Raw genomic sequence first — 25,240 nt, 5'->3', positions numbered from 1 at the left:
TAACATTGTTCGATGGATGTCGGCGAAAGCAGCGAGTTGTCTGTGCGTGAGAATGATCGTGAAGAGAAAATCGATACAAGGTATATAATACAAGCCAGTGACGAGGATCGATAGACGGTCTCTAGACATGCGAGCTCGTATATAATCAGAAGGTTTGTGCAGGCCGTTCTAGAAAACACGTAGTCGACTGCAATGTACTTGGCGATGCGTTTCATTTGCTTTTGTTCTTTAGATAATCGAAATAAAGGAGTTGATTCCAAGAGGCGCAGAAGTAGGCGACGTTCAGTTTTGGAAAAACCTGCAGCACAGTAGTTGCGTGAGTGGATATATTCAAACTGTAAATTATAGTGGAAGTATAGCTTACAAAATTATGGGTTCTGAAGATGCCACGAGGAAAGGAGCAATGAGAGGACAAAAAAAAAATAAATTGGAGGAAAGTAATGGCGACGTTTCGACGTTACGAGAATAAAAAAAAGGAGGTTTCAGACGGTCGTTCGGTCCCCATATAATATAGCCAAGTCTCGCTATTCCCCGCAACTGTCTGTGTCAGTCCGGCGATGGCGTGATGGCTGCTGCTCAGCTGTTCAGCCAGCCGCTACGGCTTTATAGCTTTGGTGGCAGTCGTGGCTCGACTGGTGCGCTGCTCGCATTGAGCTGCATCGAGCGACGAGAACCCTCGTTTTCATTTCATCACCCAGTAATTTATCCAGCCGCTTCGATTTACCTCTGGCCGCCTTCCATCTTTTAGCTGTCAGCGTCCTAGGTAAAAGGTAAGATGTTGCACTGTTCATTTTCTTTTAATTGCGCTCGGTACAAGCATTGCTCGAATGTTGCATTACCGAACAAAGTCCATTGTTTCCGATGAAAGTCATTCGATCGCCGCGTGTTACTGGTAAAAATAATTTTTTCGCCCGTGCCCATCAGACGTTAATGCTCTCGAGTTTACCGATCAGTTGTTCAAGCTCAAAAGGAACACTGTGATCTACCAGATTAGTAATACATTTGCATAAGTGGAAAAATCGGCACGATAAGCAAGCAGCGTCAAGCTGTCTGCTAGAGCTCGCTCGTGTCGATGCAGCCAATTGTTTTGTCCTATTTTTTTTTCTCTTTGCATTTTGCTCAATACAACAAAGATCCGTGAAGATTGATAGTTCAGAGTCTTTTTCTCTTCGAGGATAGAATGCGAACGTATAAGCCTACACTTTTATAGCCGAGCGTTTATATTTCTTTTTGACTTCCGTGTCAGTTGTAAGGCTAATTTTCTTTTTACCTGATTTATACTAATTATCGCGCAACAAATTTTAACTGTTAAACTGATTTAAGAGTAGTTGTTCACCCGGCGTTCACATTTGGACACGTAAAAACCTGGTAACTATCGACAAAAATATTATTAGCAGATATAAGTTGCTTGCTATAAATTATACGTGCGAATAATTAGTGTTACAACTTTGAAATTGGATGCGAACATTCTTGACTCGTTAAGAAAGATCTTGAGTGTTTCTCGAGCAGTAAAATGTCTCGAAAAGGAAAGCAAGCCAACGCACAAAGCAGTGACGAATCAAAGTCAATCCATTGATATTACAGCACAAAGAATAAAGTTTTGCAGTTCAGAATTACAACCACAGACAACATTCGTCGAAAAGAAAGTATAAAAGCTCGCGATTTTCTTTGTTTTTGACTGGCCATGGGGAAAACCAGCCTGCAGTGCTGTAGTCCTTTTCGAAAAGGACCCATCGAAAAAAGAAAAGGGGGAGGGGAAAACCAGATATTACGGTAGGGTAGCTACGGTCGTTATTGGTGCAAACAGCAGCATCGGGTTCCAAATTCCAACCTGAGGCTATGCAATGGCGTGGACAGCAGGGTGAGAAAGAAACAAGGGGCGGCGAGGCCCAGCTCCAAAGAGTGCAGCTATAGCTCGAACACGCGTATGGAGAGAGAAAGAGTCGAATGTTGTTTCGTGGTGAAAGGCCTTAACCTTCGTATTAGAGGTGCTTGGCGTGCTCTGCTTTGTCTGCTATATCATGGACGAGTGTTGTAGATCCGCGCTTGCTTGACAACGACCGAACCAGAAAAACTCGGACATCTTTTCAGTGATCTATCTCCTTCCTTCCACTTTTCCTTCTTCGCTTGCCCTTAACTCCAATTTATCGATGAGCTTTATCTCGGTTTTTCACTCTTGGATATATTAATTTCCAATAAGTGCTCCTCATATTCAATGAATAATCGTTGTAATATTTATTGAACAATCAAGAATGACGTGCACAGCAATGCATTTTAGATTTCCGCAGATTGATTGCTTATCTTGCTGCTTGAGTGTTGGCAAGTCCAAAAAAAATAAAAAAAAATATTTCAAATTCTTTTCGCAGTATTTGCGCTCTTACGATGAATTGTCACAATTGGCATTCGATAAAATTGACGATACTGAAGAGTCTGTATCGATCCATGTCGTAACAGCGCTAGGATTAAAAAAAACTGCTTAGATACAATGATCACATTTATTTTCAAGCAACAAGCAGACTATTTTCCAACGAACCTCTCATGATCAAGACTTTAAGTACTAGCCTCGAATCCGTAACGATTTTGTTGGCTAAAATTTTCATAATTTTGTTTAAGATCATGAACGCAACGTAACGGCAAGATAAATGCAGGGAAAAAAGCTAAGAAGTTTTACAAGTACAATGCGCGGTTATTCCGCGCATGAACGCAACGATCGAGAAATTTAAAAAATAAGCCGCTCTGTCGTATGACGGTAGTCGCGTAAGCGTTGAATCCCCGGAGACACCGCAAATTGCCTTCGCCTGCAAAAATGACATAACGAGCCGCGCTGCCCGCCCGTGATAGATTTCCACTCACAGTTGCGCTTCTATCCTTCCGAAGTAAACATTGCTGCGTGCGCCACATTTCGTTACACGTCTTCAGCTCCTCTCAAGTGCATCCGGATCGTGCTCTCAACTCTGCAATCATTGAACACAATATTGTATGTATTGTACCGCTTTCGCGTTTGTTATTTCTTTTTAATTCTGTTGCTCAAAAAGTGTCGATTCTTCAGTATTACGATCTTTCTTTAACATTGAAAATATTCCGACAAAATTTGCAGCTTTTGTACAAACAATCGTTAAATGCAATTAAAGGCACCTCAAAGTGGCGTTACGTAAAATAATAAAGTAAATATTAATTAAATGAATCGAGCTACAATTCGTTATAATCAAAGACGACACTTTCAGAACAGGATATATCAACAGAATAAGTATGTTCGTTACGCCGTATTTTCTATTTTTTTCTGAGTCTCATTTTATACCAAAAGAGTAGATTATTTGAGGAAAAGACAAACTTTCGCGTGCTATTGCGTAAAATAAGAACGAACAAGAATCAAAGATCATTTCATATCTGCTAAAGATAAATCGTGTAATTTTCAATCACCATTATTGCAACATATTAATAATACAATATTCTGAAAAAGCATTGAATATTACAATACAAGCAAAAAAAGCAAACCTTTTCACCTATCAAGCTCAACATTTTATGTCTATTTGTAGCATTAAATCTTTCGAACTTTATACTTTGCACTTTCGACTAATCTGAAGTCGTCCATAGATTAACAAAAATAAAGTTTCTTGAAAATAAAATTTAATCATGGAAAAAATCACATGGTCCACCTATCAATTTTCAAGGCATTGTTGAATAATAACCATTGAGTTTCATATCCGTTAAAAACAATTTGTTTATTAATGAAGATTTATTTTTTAAAGTCACGTGATGCACAGTAAATGTGTATCAAAACCTAAGATTTTCATTGAGTCGGATTAAAAATAAATGATATTTCAAATAAAAATACTTCAGATAATAACATTATTTTTAACCTATTGAGGATTTTAAACTCGTAAAGAATTTTTAACGAAATAATATATTAATACATTCACTATTGTCATTCTCTATTATCATTTACATATTATTATCGTTAATTATAAATAACATTGTTTTATTTAGAAAATTCCAAAGTTATAATCTTCAATTGAAAAATGCATCCATTACAATGAAAGTATTGCCAAGGAAGGATTTGATTCGTACATCACACCACAGACAAATACATTAGTTGTAGAATCAGTACTTCGTTGGTGTAGCATTTTGCTAATGGATCAAAGGCTCATCTTTTATATAAAAATACAATATAGTTAAATTGCATCTATTTCAGGCAAAGAACGATGGGTGGCGAAAAGACGTTTCTACGAAGTTCACAAGGTTACGGGCAACCCGATAAAATTAATGAGCTTTGACTTAGGCTGTGAAATATTATTTCAATAGAAAAGATTAGTAAATTAATTAAAATATGGATCCTTATTGTTTAAGGTAAGCTTTCACTCAATATGTTTATACAACGGGCTTAAATTACATTCGGATATCTAAACAAATTATTTATTTTATATGTAACTTATTATAATAACATGCTTTTCTAATGCTGTTAGTTTTAACAATACACATTTTTGCTTTGCTTTATTACACAAATAAATGAATATCATGTTTTTCCACTGAAAACTTACGCTTTGTAAAATAGATTTTTTCCTTGACAAAACATAAATATCTCTTTACATCTTTAGATTTCATCAACCCTTGAAATGCGTCTAGTATTTGTACTTCAGTGCAAAATACTTGAAAGTATCAAAATTGTAATATATTTAGAAGTTATAAATTTAGCACTTAACAAGAGAGACCATGTCGTCATATTCTTAATTTGAGTTTTTTAAGTCTTCTGATTGCATTGTAGTTGTGTCTGAATCATTGATTGGCAAATATTCCATTCGCTTTCAAACTATACACATATACAGTCGATGTCATTATTTAAAATATTTTTATTTTAATACATAAAAAGTAATCTACGCCTTTTATTAGACATCTATAGATATGCATATAATTTATGAAATTCATACATTTTAAACCACCATAAAATAGCTAAAAAATATATTATCATCATCTGTATTATTAAGATAAAAAACAAAAACAAGAATAAAATAATGAACCATGTTATGTCATATGTCTAAATGAGATAAATGCATGGCTATATAGTTCTACAATTGAATAGGATAGCTCTCTTCGTAATCGAGCTTATTGATTAATTTACGTAACGGTTTTTTCATCAGCAAAACGCTATCCGTAGTACAATATATTTCATTAGATTAAAATTACTTTAAAGTCTGAAAAGTATGCTTGTAAATGAAATTAAGTTTCTAATTTTTTATTACTGCTGTATTGTGATGTAATAGTAACATTCGTAGCTGCCATAAAAAACTGATAATAAGTAAGGAGACTTAATATAAAATTGATATTAGAGACATTTAAAGGATTGTTGGATTTAAAAAGATGTAAATCAGATCGAATGACAAATTTTAGGAACAAAATTAAATACTCGCTATAAACAAAAGATAATTCAAACTGCCATTTGAAAACGGAGAAAATCATTAGATGTAAATGATTCCATATATTGTAATAAGCGGACAAAGTTGGAGATAAAATTATAAGTTATATTCCACTTAAATCGTAGACTAAAAAATTATAGCTCGCACACTGATGATTTTCTATCGCCTTTCGTTGTGCAATGATTTGCCATTTATTTATCTTTCACAGTTATCTCTGAATGTATCTTTTACCTTTATCATTATATAAACTGTTTGTCAATTGTTTCCTTCCCCTTTACTTTATTTTTCAATTTTCGCCTCGACTGGCTTTATTATTTGTTCATTTTTACAATTTGGAAATTTTTGAATTTATAAAATTATTAAGTTCAAACAACAATAAAAATACATTTTCAATGAAAAAAAATCCAAGTTGTATGTATTAATTACAAATGAATACGATTTTTCACGATTACCATTGCGTGATTTTAAAAAGTATCAAAACCCAGAATATAAACGTATGAAAACAAAATGACCAATTGAAATTCAAGGAAGCAAATGTTTAATAAATGCCAGAAAAATTTTTTGATACAATTAATCTTTTATATTAATTATTCAAGAATCATAATAAGAAGAGTTCAAATTTTTTATCCACAATAAATTATAGATTTACGTAGTTCAAAGCGGAAAAGATACCTTTCTATTAAATGAATAACGTTATCAATCGGAAAGTTTGTTAGCTATATCCTTTAATGACAATGTTGCGGCTCACAGCGCACGTGATAGTAGAACAATAGTCTAAGCACATGTGTTCGCACGTGCGAATTCTATGATGCACATGCTCCGCACATGCAGTTCGCGGATATTCCCAATAGTTAAGCGTAGCTGATCGTGTAATTGTTGCAGCTGGAATTCGCAGCTATACACATATACCACAGTATTCTTTTCATTTTTAGCTCGATACGGCTGATTTCATTTAGTGGTTTCATTGCCAGCTCGATTCCTTAGATTTAACGTTCCGCTCCGTGATGCTATTCGCTTAGGCTTACGTTACACTCATCATTGCGGTTGTAAAGACATCACTCAACTAATTTACCACGTCAATTAGATTTTCTCGCATCGCGTTTAAGTAAACAACGTCATCTTTCATTATTTGCCAGATCACGTCTTTTTAGTATTTTTTCACAATTTTTTGTTGCTAAGATCACTTCTGGTCTACGTTTTAGTTGCACACGGTGGAAGACAATCAGCTACCTGTTATTTTGCATGTACTTCAGGATTGTTATAGATTTTTTCATAAAATAAATAAAAATACTTTTAAGTTCTCTATAAATTAATTTGTAGGAGAAATACGTTGTTAATCTTTAAGTATTGTAAAGAAGGCAATCTAGCACTGAATACTTAAGATTAAGTCAACAGGTATTCATTAGTCACATAAATAATGTGTTAAATTATTTATTTAAAGTGTGGCATTTATGATGAGAAAAAGTATTGTAATTAATAATCGCTATTTACCGTAATCACATAAAACATTTGGGTAATTTATTGAATATTTTAATAACAATAACATAACTTCTCTGTTTATAAAACGTTTTGCTAATATTAGGAGTCTCAATACTTTTAGCTCTTGTTTTGTTTTTTGAGTTATACATATTTTATACGTAATTAAACATAATGATAACATAACGATTCAAATACATAATTTTGATTAAATGATAATTTTACATCATACATTTTTTTAACTAAATATTTTCAAAAGTTTGTTTTGTAAATTTTGAAGTGGGTTTAAAATGATTATTTCAGCACCTCTCCAGAACGAAATTCAGTATCTTTGTAGCGGTATTTTTGTACTTGTGAATTTAGTTACATTATAAAAAAATAAATGCCAAATATTTAGTTTTATTAATAACGTAGCTAATATAACTATACCATTTAAGATTCCAATGAAATATTACAACAAGATACCTATTTGTCATTACTCTTTTAATGCGTTTATTAAGAATTTCAATGTCAAGATTAGTACGTACCCTTAAGTCATAGTTGCAAAAAGTCATTAGCTGTTATATGTAAATACTTAGATTTCATTTTATTTCATTTTATTTCATTTTATTTCATATTACTTTATATTTATAGGTAGAAAAAATATATTCTTACAACGAGTACGTACAGTAAGTTAGGTAAAAACAAATCTAGACAAAAACTATTACTTAGGATCTGAATCACAAAGAAAATGGTGTATAAGAAGTTTTCATTGATTACAAAAGTGAATTATAATCAAGTTTTGAAAAATGATAAATTTAAAAATAATCCGATTTTCTTTTCTTCGAAGTGTCGAGCGTGAAGCTTCAAAAAACATTGAAGAAAATGAACGGGAATGCTTCAAAGATGCAATCGTGTCAAGTCGGAGTCTCAACAAAGGTTACGTTGAGTCTACGCCACTCAGAACTGCTTTCCCAGAAGTAAGTTATCTAAAAAATGGAGTAACGCGTATTGGATAACCCATTATCTTGTTAACATAAATGTGCATAGATTGCTGCTTGTATCATCGCCGCGTCGTTTCACGTTGGCATTGGTATTAGCATGGCTTATTCGGCTATTCTCGTTCCTGCTCTTGAAGCACCTGATTCTGACATCAAAGCGAACACATCTCAAACCTCTTGGATGGGTATGATTTAGATTTGACAACACTGGCAATAAATGCTTTTACAGACAGTTGATTATTCTACCTTAATCTTGTACAATCTGATTATGATTGCTCGATACATTCTTTTGCAGCAAGCATTGTGGTGATCTCAACGCCGGTTGGAGCGGTAATGGGTAGCTTCCTAATGGAAGCGTTTGGTCGTTTGCGAACACTGCAGTTCGGTGCTGTACCTTATGCACTTGGATGGGTATTAATAGCTATGTCGAACTCCGTCACAATGATTTTAGTGGGTCGAATCTTGTCCGGTTTCGCGACAGCCCTTGCAGCTTCTCCGGCGGTTAGTCTACTTTTATCTTTTTTAATTTACAATCAGTAATTCTAAAAGCTTTGCATTTCTGTTTGCTTTTGAAAGAGATTTAAAAAACAATGCTAACTATACACTTAAATAGTGTCTTTGATACGCGAATAATAAGTTGTTCAAAAATCTCTCATTTCTACTGATCAAGTTGATGATTTTAAATGTTTTTGTTTGACTATCCTATAGGTTGTATATATCACCGAAGTAGCGCGACCTGAGCTACGCGGCTCCCTAATATCATTGGGACCAACACTGGCATCTTTCGGCATTTTGTTAGTGTACCTAATGGGCTGGCTCCTCCATTGGCGTAACGTGGCTTGGATCTCAATAGCATTTGGCGTGCTGCCGGTGTTTCTCGTGCAGTTCGTCGTGCCGGAGTCTCCCGTCTGGCTGGTGTCCAAAGCTCGATTGGATCAGGCTCGCGCTTCCGTCAATTGGCTCTATAAGTCTCAACCCGTAGCTGGCAAGGTGTCTCCAGCCGAGGCAGCGTTTACGACTATATGCAAGGAAAACGAAATTAGATTGAGTGAACAACGACGCAGTCACAGAAAGGGTCCAGCCGGCAAGCTGCGAGCTTTCCTAAAGCCAACCGGCTGGAAACCTATGCTCATACTCTTCCTCCTCTTCACCTTTCAACAGTTCAGCGGCATCTATATTACGCTCTTTTATGCCGTCACATGGTTCGTGATTCATATCGTACTTTTTCAAGAACATTTTTTATTTTTATTTATTTCAAGATATATAATTTGCAAATTATGGAACATTTTAGTAAAAAGACCACTTATTTATATTTATCACAGGTTCACGGAAATCGATGCCAGCTTTAATCCTTATTTGGCTTCGGTTTTCGTCGGTCTTACTCGCTTCCTCTGCTCGATGGTTAATACTTGGCTTCTACGACGCTTTAAACGCCGAGTGCTTTGCATCTGCTCTTCCATTGGTATTTAAACCTTCTTTTATTTTGCTGTGAATTTATTTGCTATGAAAAAACTCATGCAAGAGACATAAATTAAAATGTATCTAATGAATACGTAATGCGCATCCATCTATATAAATAATACTCAATAGGTATGGCTGCATGCATGGGCGTCTCAGGTTACTTCACCATGAGAATCCTGCAGTACAATGATCGTAGCGCAACTTGGGTACGTCATTAAACATACATGGATAACTATGCAAAAATGTGCACCCATTTTTGGTTAGAACTGATCAGTTCTACAATTATGAGCAATTTTATAATGCATTTGTGATATAGGTACCAGTGGTTTGTTTACTACTGTACGTGTGTGCCTCGATGGTGGGTCTGCTCACGATACCTTGGACAATGACAGCCGAGCTTTTTCCAACGGAAATACGCGAGTTGGCGCACGCCATTAGCTATTCCATCGCAAACATTCTCATGTTTGCGGCAGTTCAAAACTACAGGCAATTAGTCTGGCTGGTTGGTGGTTCGCACGCGATTCAATGGTTTTTCGCTGGAGTTTCAATAGGAGCCGCTGGTTATGTTTGGCTATTAGTCAGTGCACTCACATTGTTTTCGTGATCTAAACACAGTAATGTATGATTTTTAACATTTCTATCTTTATTTTGTAGTTGCCTGAAACTCACGACAAAAAGCTTTCTGAAATCGAGGATTACTTCCATAATAATCTGTTAGCATGTGGAGCCGATGAAAGGGTCAAAAAAATCAAACAGCGAAAAGCACAAGCAGCTCTTCTACAACCACCTACTAAGTTCAAAACCGCTCAAATTACTTGAAACTTATTTTCCATTTCATCAACAATATCAAACACTGATGCTGATCTTCTTATTTTGCCATTTTTATTGCCATTTTGTCATTATTGTCTAAACACTTGTAGGAAAATCCTAATAGTTTCAGTAGAATCTTTTAGCTTCCGTACATATCCAGCTGGAGCAATGTATAGGTACACCTTGTTAACTACTTATTTTGTACTATACTGTCCCGGCGCTTGTAATTTGATTAATTATTAGACAACTTGCGCGATGATATTCAGTAAAAGTTTTTAAAATATTGAAAATGATACTTACTATTAATCAAGAATTTTGATTACGCTCAGAGATATGTAGACAATTTAACGAATTATTGATAGTCGAATTTTTCTGAATTTCTAACAATTTTCGGTCTTCTAAAGAGAATGCTAATGTTTAGTTAATAGATGGTAGAATATTATGTTGATTTACAATAGTATTATTCATACTAACGTATAATGCGTCATTTCTAATATTTTAAAAATTCATACTAGTTACGTATCATAAGTGTAATTTGTAAAATCAGTTGTTACTTAAAAATAGTAAATTTAGGTAGCCAGTTACTTATAGCGCTAATGTGATTACATTAATTTTTATCAGCTCATATGCTTTTTGAAAAAAAATGACGTTTTAGATCAGTAGAAGATAGTAAAATAGAGAAAGCGTCTTGTCTTTGAAGAGTTTGTTTTTTTTTTCAACAAGAATATTGTCATGCCAAACGTTGGAACATGAGAATTCTCATTGTTCTATACGATTTGATTGTTCCTGATAATGTATATCGCTTAAAACTTCTTTTATACATGATAACGTGATTCTCAAATATGATGATATTTTTCTATATTTTATTAAGTCTCCTTTAGTTGTTTCCGAAGATATACATATGAAATAAATATTTCTGTAATCGATCGGGATACGTAGATTTTTACAATAAAATTTTTTACCAATTTCGTTTTTTGCAACTTATATTGAGTTATAAGATCTTTTAAGAAATATGTGAAATTAAATATAATTATATAATACAAGTAGTTTGTATTATTACCTTTTTATATATATTTATATCATTCAAATCACTCAATTTTCAAGGTCATATAGTTAACTTTTTACTGTTAAAAAGTGTATAAAAAATGTCGTTAAAAAGTCTGTAATAAATTTGTATTTCTAAGCTTGAAATTTGAGCTATCATCAAGTATATTACTATTATTATAATTATTTTTTTATTTTATACGACGCTATTTTTTCACTATAAAACAATTATTATTCTTGTTGTTGTTGCTGCTGTTTTTGTTATTGTTGTCGAAACCTAACAAATATTATATTAGACCATTTTTTTCCAATTTTGGCCTAATGATGGTGGATCTATTTAAACTGGCTTTTCGACCTTGAAATCACCCCAGGACCTCTAAGTAGTAGAATCATTCTGGACGTAAATTTTTCCGTTCTTTTCATTTTCGTAATTAAAACTAGGGATTTCTATTAAAACAAAATTTGACCTTCATATGATCTTGAAGATTGAGTTCAAGAACAAATCCAAGGTCACCATATGACACTTCTCTCTAAACCCTACAACTTTTGTAATGACTGTATTTCTAATTTCTGCCATTCCAGAAGAGTTGATCAAGTGTGAGTGTGTGCATTCCAAATAGATAAGTCTACATATCAGTTTTCGTCAGTGGTGATATTCAATCGCTTGTAACTTTCTAAAAAAAGCATCGTATCGACAAAAGCCGTGAGTGATAAATTTTAGGTTTTTTTCAATCTCTATCAGAATTTTTTACCTGTCAGCGATCAAAAATATAAGCGATTGAAGTAAATAAATAAACTTTGGAAAATTGACACTTATTAAATTGGTATGAAAAATAGAAATAATGACTTCAAAAATTGTCGCGCCCCATAGAAAGTTAGTATTTCTCCACTGCATACATTTGCCTTTTTTATTTTTATTCTACGATCAATAGAATTGGAGATATTTTTTTTTAGATGGCTTGTCTTCCACAAAATTTTCGAAAATTCATGACCGGTACTAAATTTCTATGTCATACTATTTTATAGGGGGTAATATTTTTGGTATCCTACAACACTTAATGGTACGTTTTCCCTAAATCCCTGTATTAAATCTTAGGCAACAAGTTTTTAACTGCAGACTGAGACAAGCAAGATGGACTATGGAATGTAAATTTGGTATGCTTGTCAGTAGGTTTGCCATCTTCCAATAGAATTATGGTTTTCAACTTAGCACAATGGAAAATATCATTGTAATAACATTGTGTTTACATAATAGGCACATTCTAGACTATGACGATCAGCTTATCAGGGGTAGGTTTCGGATTTTCTTGAAACTTGGTCTAAATGTTGTCTATATGGTAGTTTACTTAAGTATAGATTATTAGATCAATATGATAATGATATCAAAAGCTATAAACAATTGAAAATTTTTAAATATTTACATCTCCGCAACTATTTAAGTTATCGAAACGAATTTTTTTTAATTACGCGTAAAAAGGTGTACTTTGAAGATATCAAGCGAACAATACTTTAATATCATTTTTTCCAAAAGTTATTAACATTTTTTTTTTAACAATTGGCCATATCTCAAAAAGTGTTATTTTTATTTTAAAAATTCTTTTTTTATTGAATTCCTTGACATTTTTTCTTTAAGAATCCGTTTTTAAATTCATCGAGCGATCATTAGATGCGACACAGTGAGCGATAATAGTGGATGCTCGCAGGCCTCACGACGCTCGCTTGGTCGCGCGTCGGCACTGGGTCGGCGATGCCACCGAAGTTACCGACTCATCGGCGTATAAATTTATGAAAATTTTTCATAAAAAATGTTCAACTTTTTATAACTTTTAATATAATTATTATAATGATCTAATAACCTATACTTAAGTAAACTACCATACAGGCAACATTTAGACCAAGTTTCAAGAAAATCCGAAACCCTGATACGATGATCGTCATAATCTGGAATGTGCCAATATAATGACATATAATCGTGAAGAGAACAATGTACCTAGAGTTACGAAATTGAATCAAAGATTAGATTAAAGAAATATGTATGAGCAAAGGAATGTAGATGCAGATGGTACGAGTATTCGTCAAAAAAAATCTATTGGTTGAACATTTTGTATCGGATGCTGGTTCTGTACCATGGCAAGATCGTTACTTTTACGGTAAAAATGAAAACAAAATGTTTCTCTACTTGTACAAATATAGATATATTCTATGTATCCATATTTATATAAATGTATTGTTTATTTTCAGTACTAGATGAGTTGAGTTTGTGAATTACTACAAAATGGATATTAAGAACAATCTAACAATCTTAATGAATTATATATTTTTATTTTGTATAGTACATATTGTACATAGTTGTTAAAAAAATATCAAGTTAAAATTCAAAAAGTTTTAGAATTTAAGCGAATAACTAATAGATATCTCTTTCAATAACAAAATCACACTTTTACGGGTTCCAGCACATCGAGAAATACCAAGAAACGAAGAGGTTGATACAAAAGCCAAGAAAGCATCTCTCCGGGAGCTATCTTCCTCTATAAAAATTCTATACATTGACTTGAAACAAGAAGCAAGAATAGCTGCATTCTACGCTATTGAAAATCTTATTCTTCAAAACTGTGACCAAGAAGGAAAAGCATATTTTGAAAATTTCTACAAATATTTCACCAAACCTTGGTCTACAAACTCCACCTTTCCCACGGTCAATAGATGCCAAGCAGACCATTGTAGCCTAAACTTCTCCCTGGCTCGTATCGGTCTCATCGACAGTCCAAAATGCGAACGCGCCTATGACCATCACGACTTAACCAAATCTTATGGCAATACTCCATATATAACGACCAACGCACGACTCTGCTGTAAAAACTTCGACAGAAAAAATTGTATCATCCGCTAAGCGCTAAATCTCTGCTATCCGACCCAAAACTAAGTATATGTAAGATGCTTCACAATTATCTTAAAAATTGTAACTTAAAAATTTAACCATGTACTATACTGTATAAGACGATTTTTCATAAAGTAAATGCAAAATAATCTCCATAAAGGTTAAAATTGCACAAAAAAAACTAATAGACTAATCAAATATGTAAAAGCTAGATTATTAAATTAAAATAAATTATATTTGATTGTATTTTAGTATTCATTTTTAGTACGATAAATTTTTCATGCCGTATAAAATATGTGACGTCGGGGTCACTCTCAGGTACGCTTGGAGCAAGCGTAAACTCAGGGTTGCTCTGATTTGGCTATCGTGTAACACACAAGCCGGGACGAGCAATATTGTTGCGTTGAGAAAACTGTATGCTAATGGGGAATGTAATAACCAAATGTTATTACGAACACACCAGACTCACGCTTAATGTGTTCTTAAGGGACTTTAATGGAAATTCACCAGACTCACGCTTAATGAATTTCCAAAAGAAAGGCGGATTACTTAAAGAAAGAAAAGGATAGCCAGGTTTAAGATTTTACTTACTTTTATTTTATCAATTTAGTTATTATTAATGTTGCGTTCTCTCTCTGCTCTTTGGCCTCTTTCTCTCTCTATATGCTCTGAATATACTTGGGTGATTTGATGCTTGCTCCGGGACTCGCTCACTGGTAAAAACTTCTTATTACGGACTTCCTGGTGCTCACTCCGCACTTACTCTATCTGAACTTGACTTCCTCTAACTTAACTGACTGAACTGAACTTAACTTAACTTAACTTGCTCTCCAGCCTTGTACAGAGCTTTTTATAAGCCGTGGGTGGTTGGGTGGAAATCCCTTTCCTCAGGCCCCTGAAGCGATAACGGCTAAATTTTGGGTTGGTGGGAAATTTTCTAATCATATCCAGAATTTCTTTATTGGTCTGTGGGCGTGAATTTTCAGAGAGAGAAAGGGCGGTCCCTTTTTAACTTGGGCCCTTTTCTCCAGAGATGGCTCTCGGAGTGCCACTTTTAAGAGCAAGAGTAACGCTTTAGCTTATAATTACTTATACATAATTGTACTAAACTTAATTAATCATGACGATACATAGTGACTATTATAAACATTCAGAAAAATATAAACCTTTTACGATTTATTATAAAATACATTATTGTTCTATTTATTGGTTATTCGGTGACAAAAAGATGCGCATTATAATAGCTTACAAAATTGATGAAAATCTATTTAATATTACGGATATTTTCTTAAAATCGGTGGGGAAAAAAAATAGATTGCATTTTTATGGTCCCCTTCCATTATCACCGTGATAACACTTTACGATGCATACGCGATGATCGTAGGCCCCTGTCAACACATACGTGTGGGACAAAGCAGGATAGAGCGTTGATTGTAAGCTTGAGTACGCAGGCTCGGGCCACTATCAAAGTTTATATTTCGAATGCGTTTTCATCGTGGGAAATCAGGAAGGTTCCCACTCCGTTCATCATATTTAATAATTAAATATAAAAAAAACTAAGTTACGGCTAGCCGTCACAAATATATACATATGACAAATATACTAACCAGTAGGAATTTATAAGTATGCACTTTGTAAAATTTCGAATATCAAAAAAACCTTCTGTTATTCTGATATGTTGTCAAAATGAACTTTAACATTCTCTAATAAATCTTCTACATTCATCCAGTCGTCTTCCTCCTCAGATCTAACTAATTTTTCATTCAAATTTACTTCTTTATCAATATGCTCAGGACTTCCTCTTGTAGAATTGCTTTCACTGCTGCTGTTTAAAGTTTAAAATTTGGTGGTTGGAAATAATCAGCACTTAAGACATGCTCTATATCAAGCTCTGACTCTGAATTTTTTTTCAACATATTTTTCTCGTTTATTGAAAGCTGCCGTCTGTCTTTTGTAAGCTGCCAGTACTGATGCGATGAGCGGTTTTGATTTCATTATACATAAAATTCAAGACGTCTTTGACTACGTAATAGTCTCTTCCAGTCTTTCTATACTTTTTCTATCCATTTTTCAAAGAGTTTTATCTGGTTTTAATTTCTCTGCCTGCAAAATATGAATAAATAGCACGTAAGCGTATATAGAAATCTAGAGTTAGGTGCAAGAGAATAAATATGTATTTTATAATAAAAATAGTTAAACCATTTGACTTTATACATATTTATTATATGTAAAAAATGTCTTTCATGTAGTTTTGAGATTTTATTTTTGATTACATTTTCATTCAAAATTCTTGTAAAATTTTACAAAATTATGATGGAAAAAGGAAATCAAGTAAAAATAACTTACAAATTATTATAATTTTCTTCTGTTTTACCTTACACATAATTCTTTAAAAGAAACCTCTTTTTGATGTAGAGCTTCTTTTAAAGTTATACCAGGGATATAGTTTTTCCACAATAATGGTTCCTCTTTAGCATTATTAATAATAATGAGTAAATATAAAAATGATTGATAATTTAATCTTTTTTAGACCCATAATAGTCGTTCAGTTTACACATCAAGTTCAATTCAAATGTTTGATAAATTGGAAACTTCTCGTGAGAAAGTAGTACTTTTTTTTAAATATTGTATATTTATTTAATGTGATATATGCAAATACTTTTAATGAATACTGTAATTTTATCTAGATTACTTGGGTTGATAATAGTAAAACTAAATATTACTTTCCTTCAAATGTTACTTGAACTGTGACCTCAGGAGCATTACAGACGTTGTATCCATTTCCTACAAGCGGACGGAATTCTAATTTAAACATTCCCAGGTAAGTTGTCCAAACATCAAAAGTAGTGTTATTTATTTATCCTATTTCATTTAGTACAAAACAAATTTTTATTTCAAAATTCAAAATAATAGTCTATTTGAAACTTTAAAAATAGTTCATGCATATTTTTGTTTCATTCAAATTTGAAAATGTATTGACTTTATAATTTCAGATTGCGCCAACTCTTAATGACAAGAGTAAGTCTAAGTGGAAAAATATTTACGATACGATGTATTATCGTTGATTATATCTCAAAACACTAAGAAAGATTTACAATAATTGACTGTGAGATTCTATTAAAAATCATCCCTGTTGTAAAAGTATTTCCTCATACCTATATTAGGGGTTTTTCTTTTAGCATAAAGCTTCCTAAACATATTCAAGATAAGAAAGGTAACTATATCGATGTACATATTGACAACAAGAAAGTTCAAGATAGTTTATGGCGCACAGTCGAACACGGATTATGAATTTCTAATGAAAAACATATGTTAGGGTTAAAAGGTTTTCTATTTTTAAGCAAGGCGAGAGGCGATCTTCAGTGAACAGTCGGATTCCATTTATGAAGAAAAAGGTATCGTTGTTGCTTAGCAAAAAAAAATTCCCTCTAACTCACAAGTGGCGTTAGCTCTATTGGTCCTCCCCCTGTCTGCTGCATACTATACATCTCGCGTACGTTTCCAACTCTATAGCGCTATACATACTAGCATCTTCCTTCGGTTTAGCGTTTTCTTCTCGATTGGCGCTATTAGTTTATCAATTTTCTAATTTAAATTTTAAATTGTTTAAACAACTGTTGTTCAACAATGAATTTCGAAAAACAAAAAAATAAGGGTACTTTTTTTTTCAAAAAAGCAGGTGATACAATAGCAATACCCTAAGCATGGGCAGAAGCCACTTTTCCTTGAAAAATTAAATTTGAATTGTTTATAGCGTTATTTCAATAAAACTAAGCCTCGAATCAAAACAAATTGACTTTACGTTTTCTTCTTGTTTTTGCCTCTAGAATCGATTGCCGTTATTGGTTTATCAATTTTCTAACTTAAATTATTATTTGCTTAAACAATTATTGTTAAACGATGAATTTCGTAAAACAAAAAAATATGAGTACTTTTTTTTTTTCAAAAAAGCAGATGATCCAATAATTAGTTTTACTGTTTGTCTGCTGGTTTGAGCATGGGCCCTAATGAGTTAATAAAATGGTCTGATCAATGATAGTATCACTGATTAAACCTATACATAATTATTTGCGAGATTGATACTCGCGATCAATTCATCGCCATCTCCTATAATCGTATTCCGTCATCGCCGTCAGCTCCTTCCGTATTCTAACGTTAACCGCCAACTCCTCTCATATCGATGGCGTCATCCGACAGAACATACATTGCTTAACTACTCATGATATATTTACACAATACAAATTATTTTTCATTGGAAATATATATTTTAGTGAATTAAATAGAATTGATATAGTTAAGAGGCAAAGTAAATTCAATTAACAGATCTAAATCCTGGCATTTTCCGTCGAAGCTACTCTCAATATGCAATGTAGTCCGTAGAGCCGTTTTGCCTAACAATCTAAGTATAGTTGCACCTTATGCAACGTCTCTGCTTGTACGTTCGTTGGCTGTGAGAAGCTGACGAATGCAGATCACGCGGACTATTTCTATATTGACACCTTGATTTAATTTTTGAAAAGTGGCGCTTCCATTTCGCTGGTTTTCTCGCAACTGCATTGCACGTCTAGGTAACGTAACTTTCAATATCCGAAAGCTTATTTTCTTTTTTTGTACAGATAAAAAGAGATTCCTTGGTTTATTTGTACATTTAGCTGAATGAAAATTTCCATAATTAATATTAACTAGATTAAATTAAAAATTTGAAATCGCACAAAGTTGTTGGGTTATCATATAGCTTTAAAGCAATACAATTTTATTCCAATAAATTTGTTATCTGCTACATTCAGATCAATGGCGCAATCAACGCTGAAAATTCTTGAAAAATCAATTCTTCAAAACGATATCAAAACCTTCCGCTCGACTCTCCAAACGGACGGTCTTCCCGGCGATCATCTTGACTATGAATTGCTAATGAAAGCATTGCGTCTCGGACGCAAACGCATAGTAAACCTACTTCTGGACAAAGGTTGCCAAGTATCAAAATCGGGCAACAACAGTAGCACAACTCCGCTGCACATAGCCGTGACAAAAGTCGGATGGTCGAGCGTCGTGCTGAAACTACTTGCAAAGGGAGCACGAGTAGCAGCTTGCAATAGTAACGGAGATACTCCGATACACTCAGCGTTTACGAATAATGCTGCGGGTTCTGTTGTTGATCTCTTGTTCAAGTATTACACGAGGGAAACACTTGTGAATGCTACGAATAAGGATGGGCTTGGATTGTTACATATTGCGTGTACGAGGCCCAACTTCGATTTCGTCAGAGATTTTGTGGATATTGGAGGAAGTAATATTCTGGCTCAAGTGAGTTGTTCGTTTTTTTTTAATTTACTGTTTTATCGTTGTTCAAATATTCGTAAATATTCATGTATACCTATATAAAAATCTACCATAGATGTAAATGAATATTTACGTGTTGATACACAATTCTTTTTTTTTATATATTTCAGTAGCTGAATTTCAATTTTCATATAAAAATATTTATTGGCTTCAACTTTCATTAATGATGCATTAACTTCAAACAACTTTAGCTTCAAAATCTATTTTACGTTTATATGAGATGAATTTATAGTATATTATTTTTTCGTATTAGTCCGGAGGAAAGAAATTTTTTTTTGTCGTATTTTAACTTGATTTGGATATTTTTTGATACGCTCATTTTACTTTCTGAAACAAGTTGACCGGACGTTCATTTGGTTAAAATTTAAACAAACTGTGTTACATGGGCACACAGATATCCCTACAATCAAACTCGACTCACGCCGGCTACTCGCCATTACACTTTGCCGTGAAAGATGGCAGGCACAAAATCGCTAAATTCTTATGCCAATACGAGGCTGATGTTGGAATCTTGAATCGCAAAGGATCGACCCCACTGCATTTAGCCGTCCATCGACGTGATGTAAAAATGATTGATATTCTTTTGAACTATGCTGATTGGAATGTTAATAAGATCGATAGGTACGGGTTCATAGTTTTAGTCAAAAAAATGATTGATATCACGCAAAACACTTTTTTTTCAGTTTTGGCGTAGATCACTTCATGGCAGCATGCGCCGGGAGTGATCCAGAGATTGTCAAGCAATTCTTGCGAATCGCCACTGATAGATCAGCTGACTCATTGGTCAACATGATTTCTGCGCAAGTTAAAAATGTCGTCAACTGTCCTTTCGCAGGCTACACACCGATGCATTTCACCGCTGAATTTGGCCGACTTGGAACAATGGAATTATTGATAGATAGAGGTGCTCACTGTACAATAACCAATCAGAAACTTTCTCCTCTCGATCTTGCGCGTAAACGAAGACATGAAAGTATAACCGCGTTGCTGGAGCGGCATTATAGCAAATGTAAAATTTGTGAGCATGTAGACGTTATTGTTGACATGAACTGCAATGAGAATCAACGAAAACCCGCGACTTTTAATTTCAATTCGACTTCAGCTGAGTATGCAGCGACGACCCTTGATGAGTGTTGCTTTCTTGATATTTTTCCGGTTCCGGAGCAAAAAGACAATCAGACTGGTGACTGCGAGTTGTGTAAGATGCAAGAAATTTTGGCGATCGATGAAAGTTTACGCGAGTATCGCGAAAATTACGAGGACAATGAAACAAACAGAATTGAAAGGACTACAAACTTAAATTTTGATGCGTACGTAAGTTTCAGATCTTGTAAATACTTTTCGAATAAGCAGGTTCTTACGCTTTTTATCACTGTAGTTGCATGTATGAGCATTGTAGCTTGTATTATCTTAATTTGTAAAATATAATTAATAATTGTCTGACGGATTTAAGTTGCATTCTAATATTATAGATATTATATATTATTTAGAATACTGTATCGAATATTTTTCTCGCAATCACTGATACTTTCGGGTAATTAATGATGTAAAAAATTTCGAAATGTTTTATAATTTTGTAAAATACACATAATTCAGGTCAACCATTAACATATAATTAAAAATTTATAACACTATTCAACGTTTCTCTGATATTATTGTCGATCTCTTCAGAAAATCTCTTTATTGAACGAACGTTAACAATTTTTACCATTAACACATGCCTATGGCAATAACATAATCAAACTAAAATCATTGATATACTTACAATAACACGAATCGATCACAGAAATTCGTAGCAGTATACTACTTCATCAACAATATTGGCTTTCGTACAATATTTAAAAATAACATTGCACATTATAAACTCCGTTTGCAGATGTGCACGTTTGTCCCAGATGTTTGTAGTCAACTAATATTTTCGATGACAATATAAAATGAAACGGATATTCTCAATGCATTTATAACATGAAACTGAAGAGGAAGTGGTTTACGTAACTATTAGGGATTTAGGAATATAAAGCTGTCATTTGCTATTGTGATTAAATGGTGAAACTATTCTATTATATTGAGCGTTTAGGAATTCTTTATCTTCTTGTTTATCAATTGTAAAATTAGTAAATTTAATATGTAACATTTTCGAAATACGTTTTCTGCTAAATATACGTTATCTATCAATAATTTTAATATTTTCGAAATCAAAACTGTTGTTTGAATTCTCATAAACGTGGTTTGTATCGGTATTAGAAAATTATTATGTACTTAGTCTAAAGTTCGACATAAGACTGTATTACAATTAATAATTATTCAATACAATCTTTTTGCGGTATGTACGTATATGCTCATTGAATTTTTATAAGCAGATCGACCAGTGTATAATTTATAAATGAACTTGGGAAATGAGAACAAATGCATGGTAAAGCATGCCTTATGCAATATCATATTATTACCTGAAAGTTTTTTATGCAGATAAAATATTGCGCGAGAATGAAAAACGGCATTGCCTTGCATCGTTCGAGCCGCGTGCGTCGATGGCGATTCTTTTCCGCGCTCGAATTGCGTTGCCAACGTCAGCCCTTTCGCGAATAATCCAAGCCCGAGGCTAAAACAACAAATCGTGCGCGGAAAAAAATATTATCAATCTGTCTTATGTCTAATTGTACCGATATGAGACTTGTATATTCAAGAGTGATGACTATTTAAAAAACGCTTCAACTTGAGATGCACGAGGGAAACATTTTTTAAGCTCCGAAAAAGTGCAGTTACAAACAATTCATCGAATTGTTACTTTACACGTGCGAACGCTCAACGGACAGTTTTCATAGCTAGTTCAAGTTCCTGTCGATGCTCACAAATCTATGGATTTTCTTTCCCTACCCGTCTTGCACAATTATTATATATTCCATAAATAAATAACTTAAAAATAATATGAAATCTGAGTCACAAATGAAAAATGCTGCTAACTGCATTGGTAGATTACTTCTTCGAAGAGCGAAAGAAATTATGAATTTTTTGGTTTGTAGAAATATTTCATGTCGTTTTTAATTAAAAACAATTAATTAATTTAAGCATAGATGTCATTGGTAAAGTCATTCATATCATTTTATACAATAATATAGTGTTTCAAATAAAGAATTTTGAAACTTAAAATTTTACACTTATTATAGTTGACATTTGGTGCAAAACAAACCCGCATTCCTATCATATTTTGCATTTTTTGTTTGTTTTTTGGAATGTTCTAAATTTACAATATTTCTAAATACCGTCCATATGATTGTAAACATTCTATCGCAAAGCTGTCAAAGGGTTCAGGGAATTCGAAGAAATCTGGGTGCACGTGACTCATTTGACTAAAAGGGTCTTATCGGAAACGTAACTACCCCAGGGGTCCTTTCCGAGCGTGTCAGCGAGGGCATGGGTCTCGGCGGCAAAACATGTGCGCGCAATGCCGGGAGTGGGTTTTCCTCAGCTCTTCGAGTTCTTCCATCGGAGCAAGCGTTTGCGATTTGCGCGACGATGTTACTCGATCCATTAACGTGGACGGGCGCATTGGGCGTGTTCGTCGCCGTGAAGCCGCACAACCCTGGTGGCCGTTCGACTTCGTGGGGAGAAACTCACTCCCAGGGAATGTAGGTCAGCTCGAGACGGATGGGAGGACTGTTAAGTTCTACCTGGAGGAAAAACGGGCGCCCGAAAAATAGGGCACGCCCAGAACTGGCCCTCAGCGATGCGTGCGAGTGAGGACTCGAGGATGAGATAAAAGAGCGCCACCTCGGCCGGTCGTCGTTGGTTTTCTGTTCAAGTGCGATCGAAGTGAGCCGCTAAACTCCACGTCGCGCGGCCATATTGTATCGTGCCATAAACGCTGAATTTCTTAAAAAAAAAATTATGCAAGGCTTTGTCCCCAAGCAGAGGTTTGGTACAGTTTGTTGGGAATTACAAAAAAAAAATATATAATAACATAAAACTTCCACTTCGTTCCTCCACCCTCACCCCTTTCTACAGGTCTGAATGTCTAAATGGACAAATGATTGGGTGTCAAAGAGAAAAGAAAAAAATAGATCAGACTACTTTGTAAGTATGCTTAAATTAATAGAATAATATTACGTTAGAACGATCTCAGTCGCAATGGTGACGACTGCAATTTTCGATTTTAAATTTTTGTGCAACCATCGCTTTTAAAAATTTCAAAACACAGTTCAACGAAGCTACTCGGAATATTATATATTTAATTACGATGAGTATTCCATGTAATATCATTTGAATCGCAACGTGATAATATGAATGTTCATGATCAGTTTCAAACTAACGACAAAATTAAAATTAATTAAATCAACAATTATTCATGAGCTATCTGATTAATAATTCAAAAACAAGAATAATTATTTTTTATTTGACCCTTAACTTGCACATCTCATTTTGGCCACGTAACTGCTCGGTGGGGTAAATCTACCCCAGCCTGAAAAACATCGAATAAATCAGAGAATTTTAGATATTTTGCTATAAAAATTTTTTCTAGTATATTTCAAACCTTTTACTACAAAAAAATATATTTAGGTTAACAATTTTTAATGTTACACACACTGAAAACAATTGTTGAAAAAAAAAAAATTTTTATTTATTGTTAAAAATTGTCTGGGGTAAATCTACCCCACATAGTAGTTAAGGGTTAAATAGAGGCGTTCGCTTTATATTGAATTATAACACGAAACATCCGTGGTGAGAATTAAGGTCAATAACTCCAAAACCAAAAAGAGCTAATCTATACTTAGTAATGCAAGTTAAAAATGTAATTCTAATATCTACGTCTGACTCTACCTACTAACCCTCTGATTCAAACAAATTACTTGACTTAATTGATTTTGCAGTCGCCAGGGGCCTATGCTTGAAAAATTTTTTCATTACCGTATTGAAAATGTATTGTTTACATGAAAGATAAACAATAAAATGAAGGGGAAAAATCATTAGCTTCTTGAAAATTACATGACATATTGCAAAGATATGAAGCGGAACATAATTTTTATTAGCAATTTGATATATACTGTACTTACATTACATGTATTATAATATTTACCTAACATACAAAAAAAAATGCTCATGAGTTCGTAGTTGGACCACGGCTGGGTCTGTCTGCTGAGACGATATTGACGAACCGACGATTATGTAGTATTCGCTCCCAAACCACGGAACACATTCAATAAGTTCAATCGCAACTACCTACGAGTGATCTATATAGGATTCTCCAGACTGGCACTTTGCTGAAATTTGTAGTGAATTTTGCTGTGAAGACTATTTAACCTGTTGAACATTATATCAACATACTATTAAATAAATAATTTTGCCGGTCGTAATAATCTACGTTTACATTTTATATAACACAGAATAATCTTCGCTAAATCTTCTCGGCGGCAAGGTCCACGGTTCTCTGGCTCTTTGAAAATATTCATGATTATTTTGAAGCTTTTGATAAATTCTCTTTTAGTCTCTCGTTTTAGTTAATTAAAGTCCATATTTTACTGCTTAAATTCTGATTATTTATTTATTGTTATCACGAATTCAACTTCGAGGTGAGGCTTATATAACATTGAGCATATTTATATTTTTATATTAATCTAGTTAAAACTTTAAACAGATATTTTTGAAATATTTCAAAATAAAGCCCTAAGATTCATCGTGAACGCACTGTGGTTCGTCATAAATGAAATAATTTGAAAAGACGACGATCAAGATGACGACAGTAAAATAATTGCTTCATACAACACCTAGCATTACAAGATTCAAAAAATATAAAACACCATTTTTACATTCCTTATTGTCCTTTTGTATACAAATTGCAAATAAAG

The 25,240-nt window shown here is 33.7% G+C and overlaps 1 protein-coding gene across 2 annotated transcripts; it reads left to right on the top strand.

The window, feature by feature from the left end:
- The first annotated feature begins 629 nt into the window (after positions 1-629).
- LOC131665966 (facilitated trehalose transporter Tret1-like) lies at positions 630-11,257 on the top strand. Of its 2 annotated transcripts, none has more exons than XM_058938260.1 (10): positions 630-770; positions 4,193-4,347; positions 7,717-7,846; positions 7,917-8,052; positions 8,163-8,368; positions 8,576-9,069; positions 9,190-9,329; positions 9,458-9,534; positions 9,645-9,905; positions 9,983-11,257. In XM_058938260.1, exons 2-10 carry the CDS (start codon positions 4,328-4,330, stop codon positions 10,145-10,147), a joined length of 1,629 nt encoding a protein of 542 aa, XP_058794243.1. In that variant the 5' UTR covers positions 630-770; positions 4,193-4,327; the 3' UTR covers positions 10,148-11,257. The 2 variants fall into 2 exon arrangements, with proteins under 2 accessions (XP_058794243.1, XP_058794244.1); XM_058938261.1 differs by lacking the exon at positions 630-770 and adding an exon at positions 2,775-2,977.
- The last annotated feature ends 13,983 nt before the right edge of the window (positions 11,258-25,240 follow it).

This window comes from Phymastichus coffea, unplaced genomic scaffold, assembly GCF_024137745.1.
Source record: "Phymastichus coffea isolate CEN01 unplaced genomic scaffold, Cenicafe_Pcof_1.1 PCOF00055, whole genome shotgun sequence".
In the NCBI taxonomy this organism is placed as follows: domain Eukaryota; kingdom Metazoa; phylum Arthropoda; class Insecta; order Hymenoptera; family Eulophidae; genus Phymastichus; species Phymastichus coffea.
Note: the sequence above shows the minus strand (reverse complement) of the source record. Positions and strands in the feature narration are given on the sequence as shown.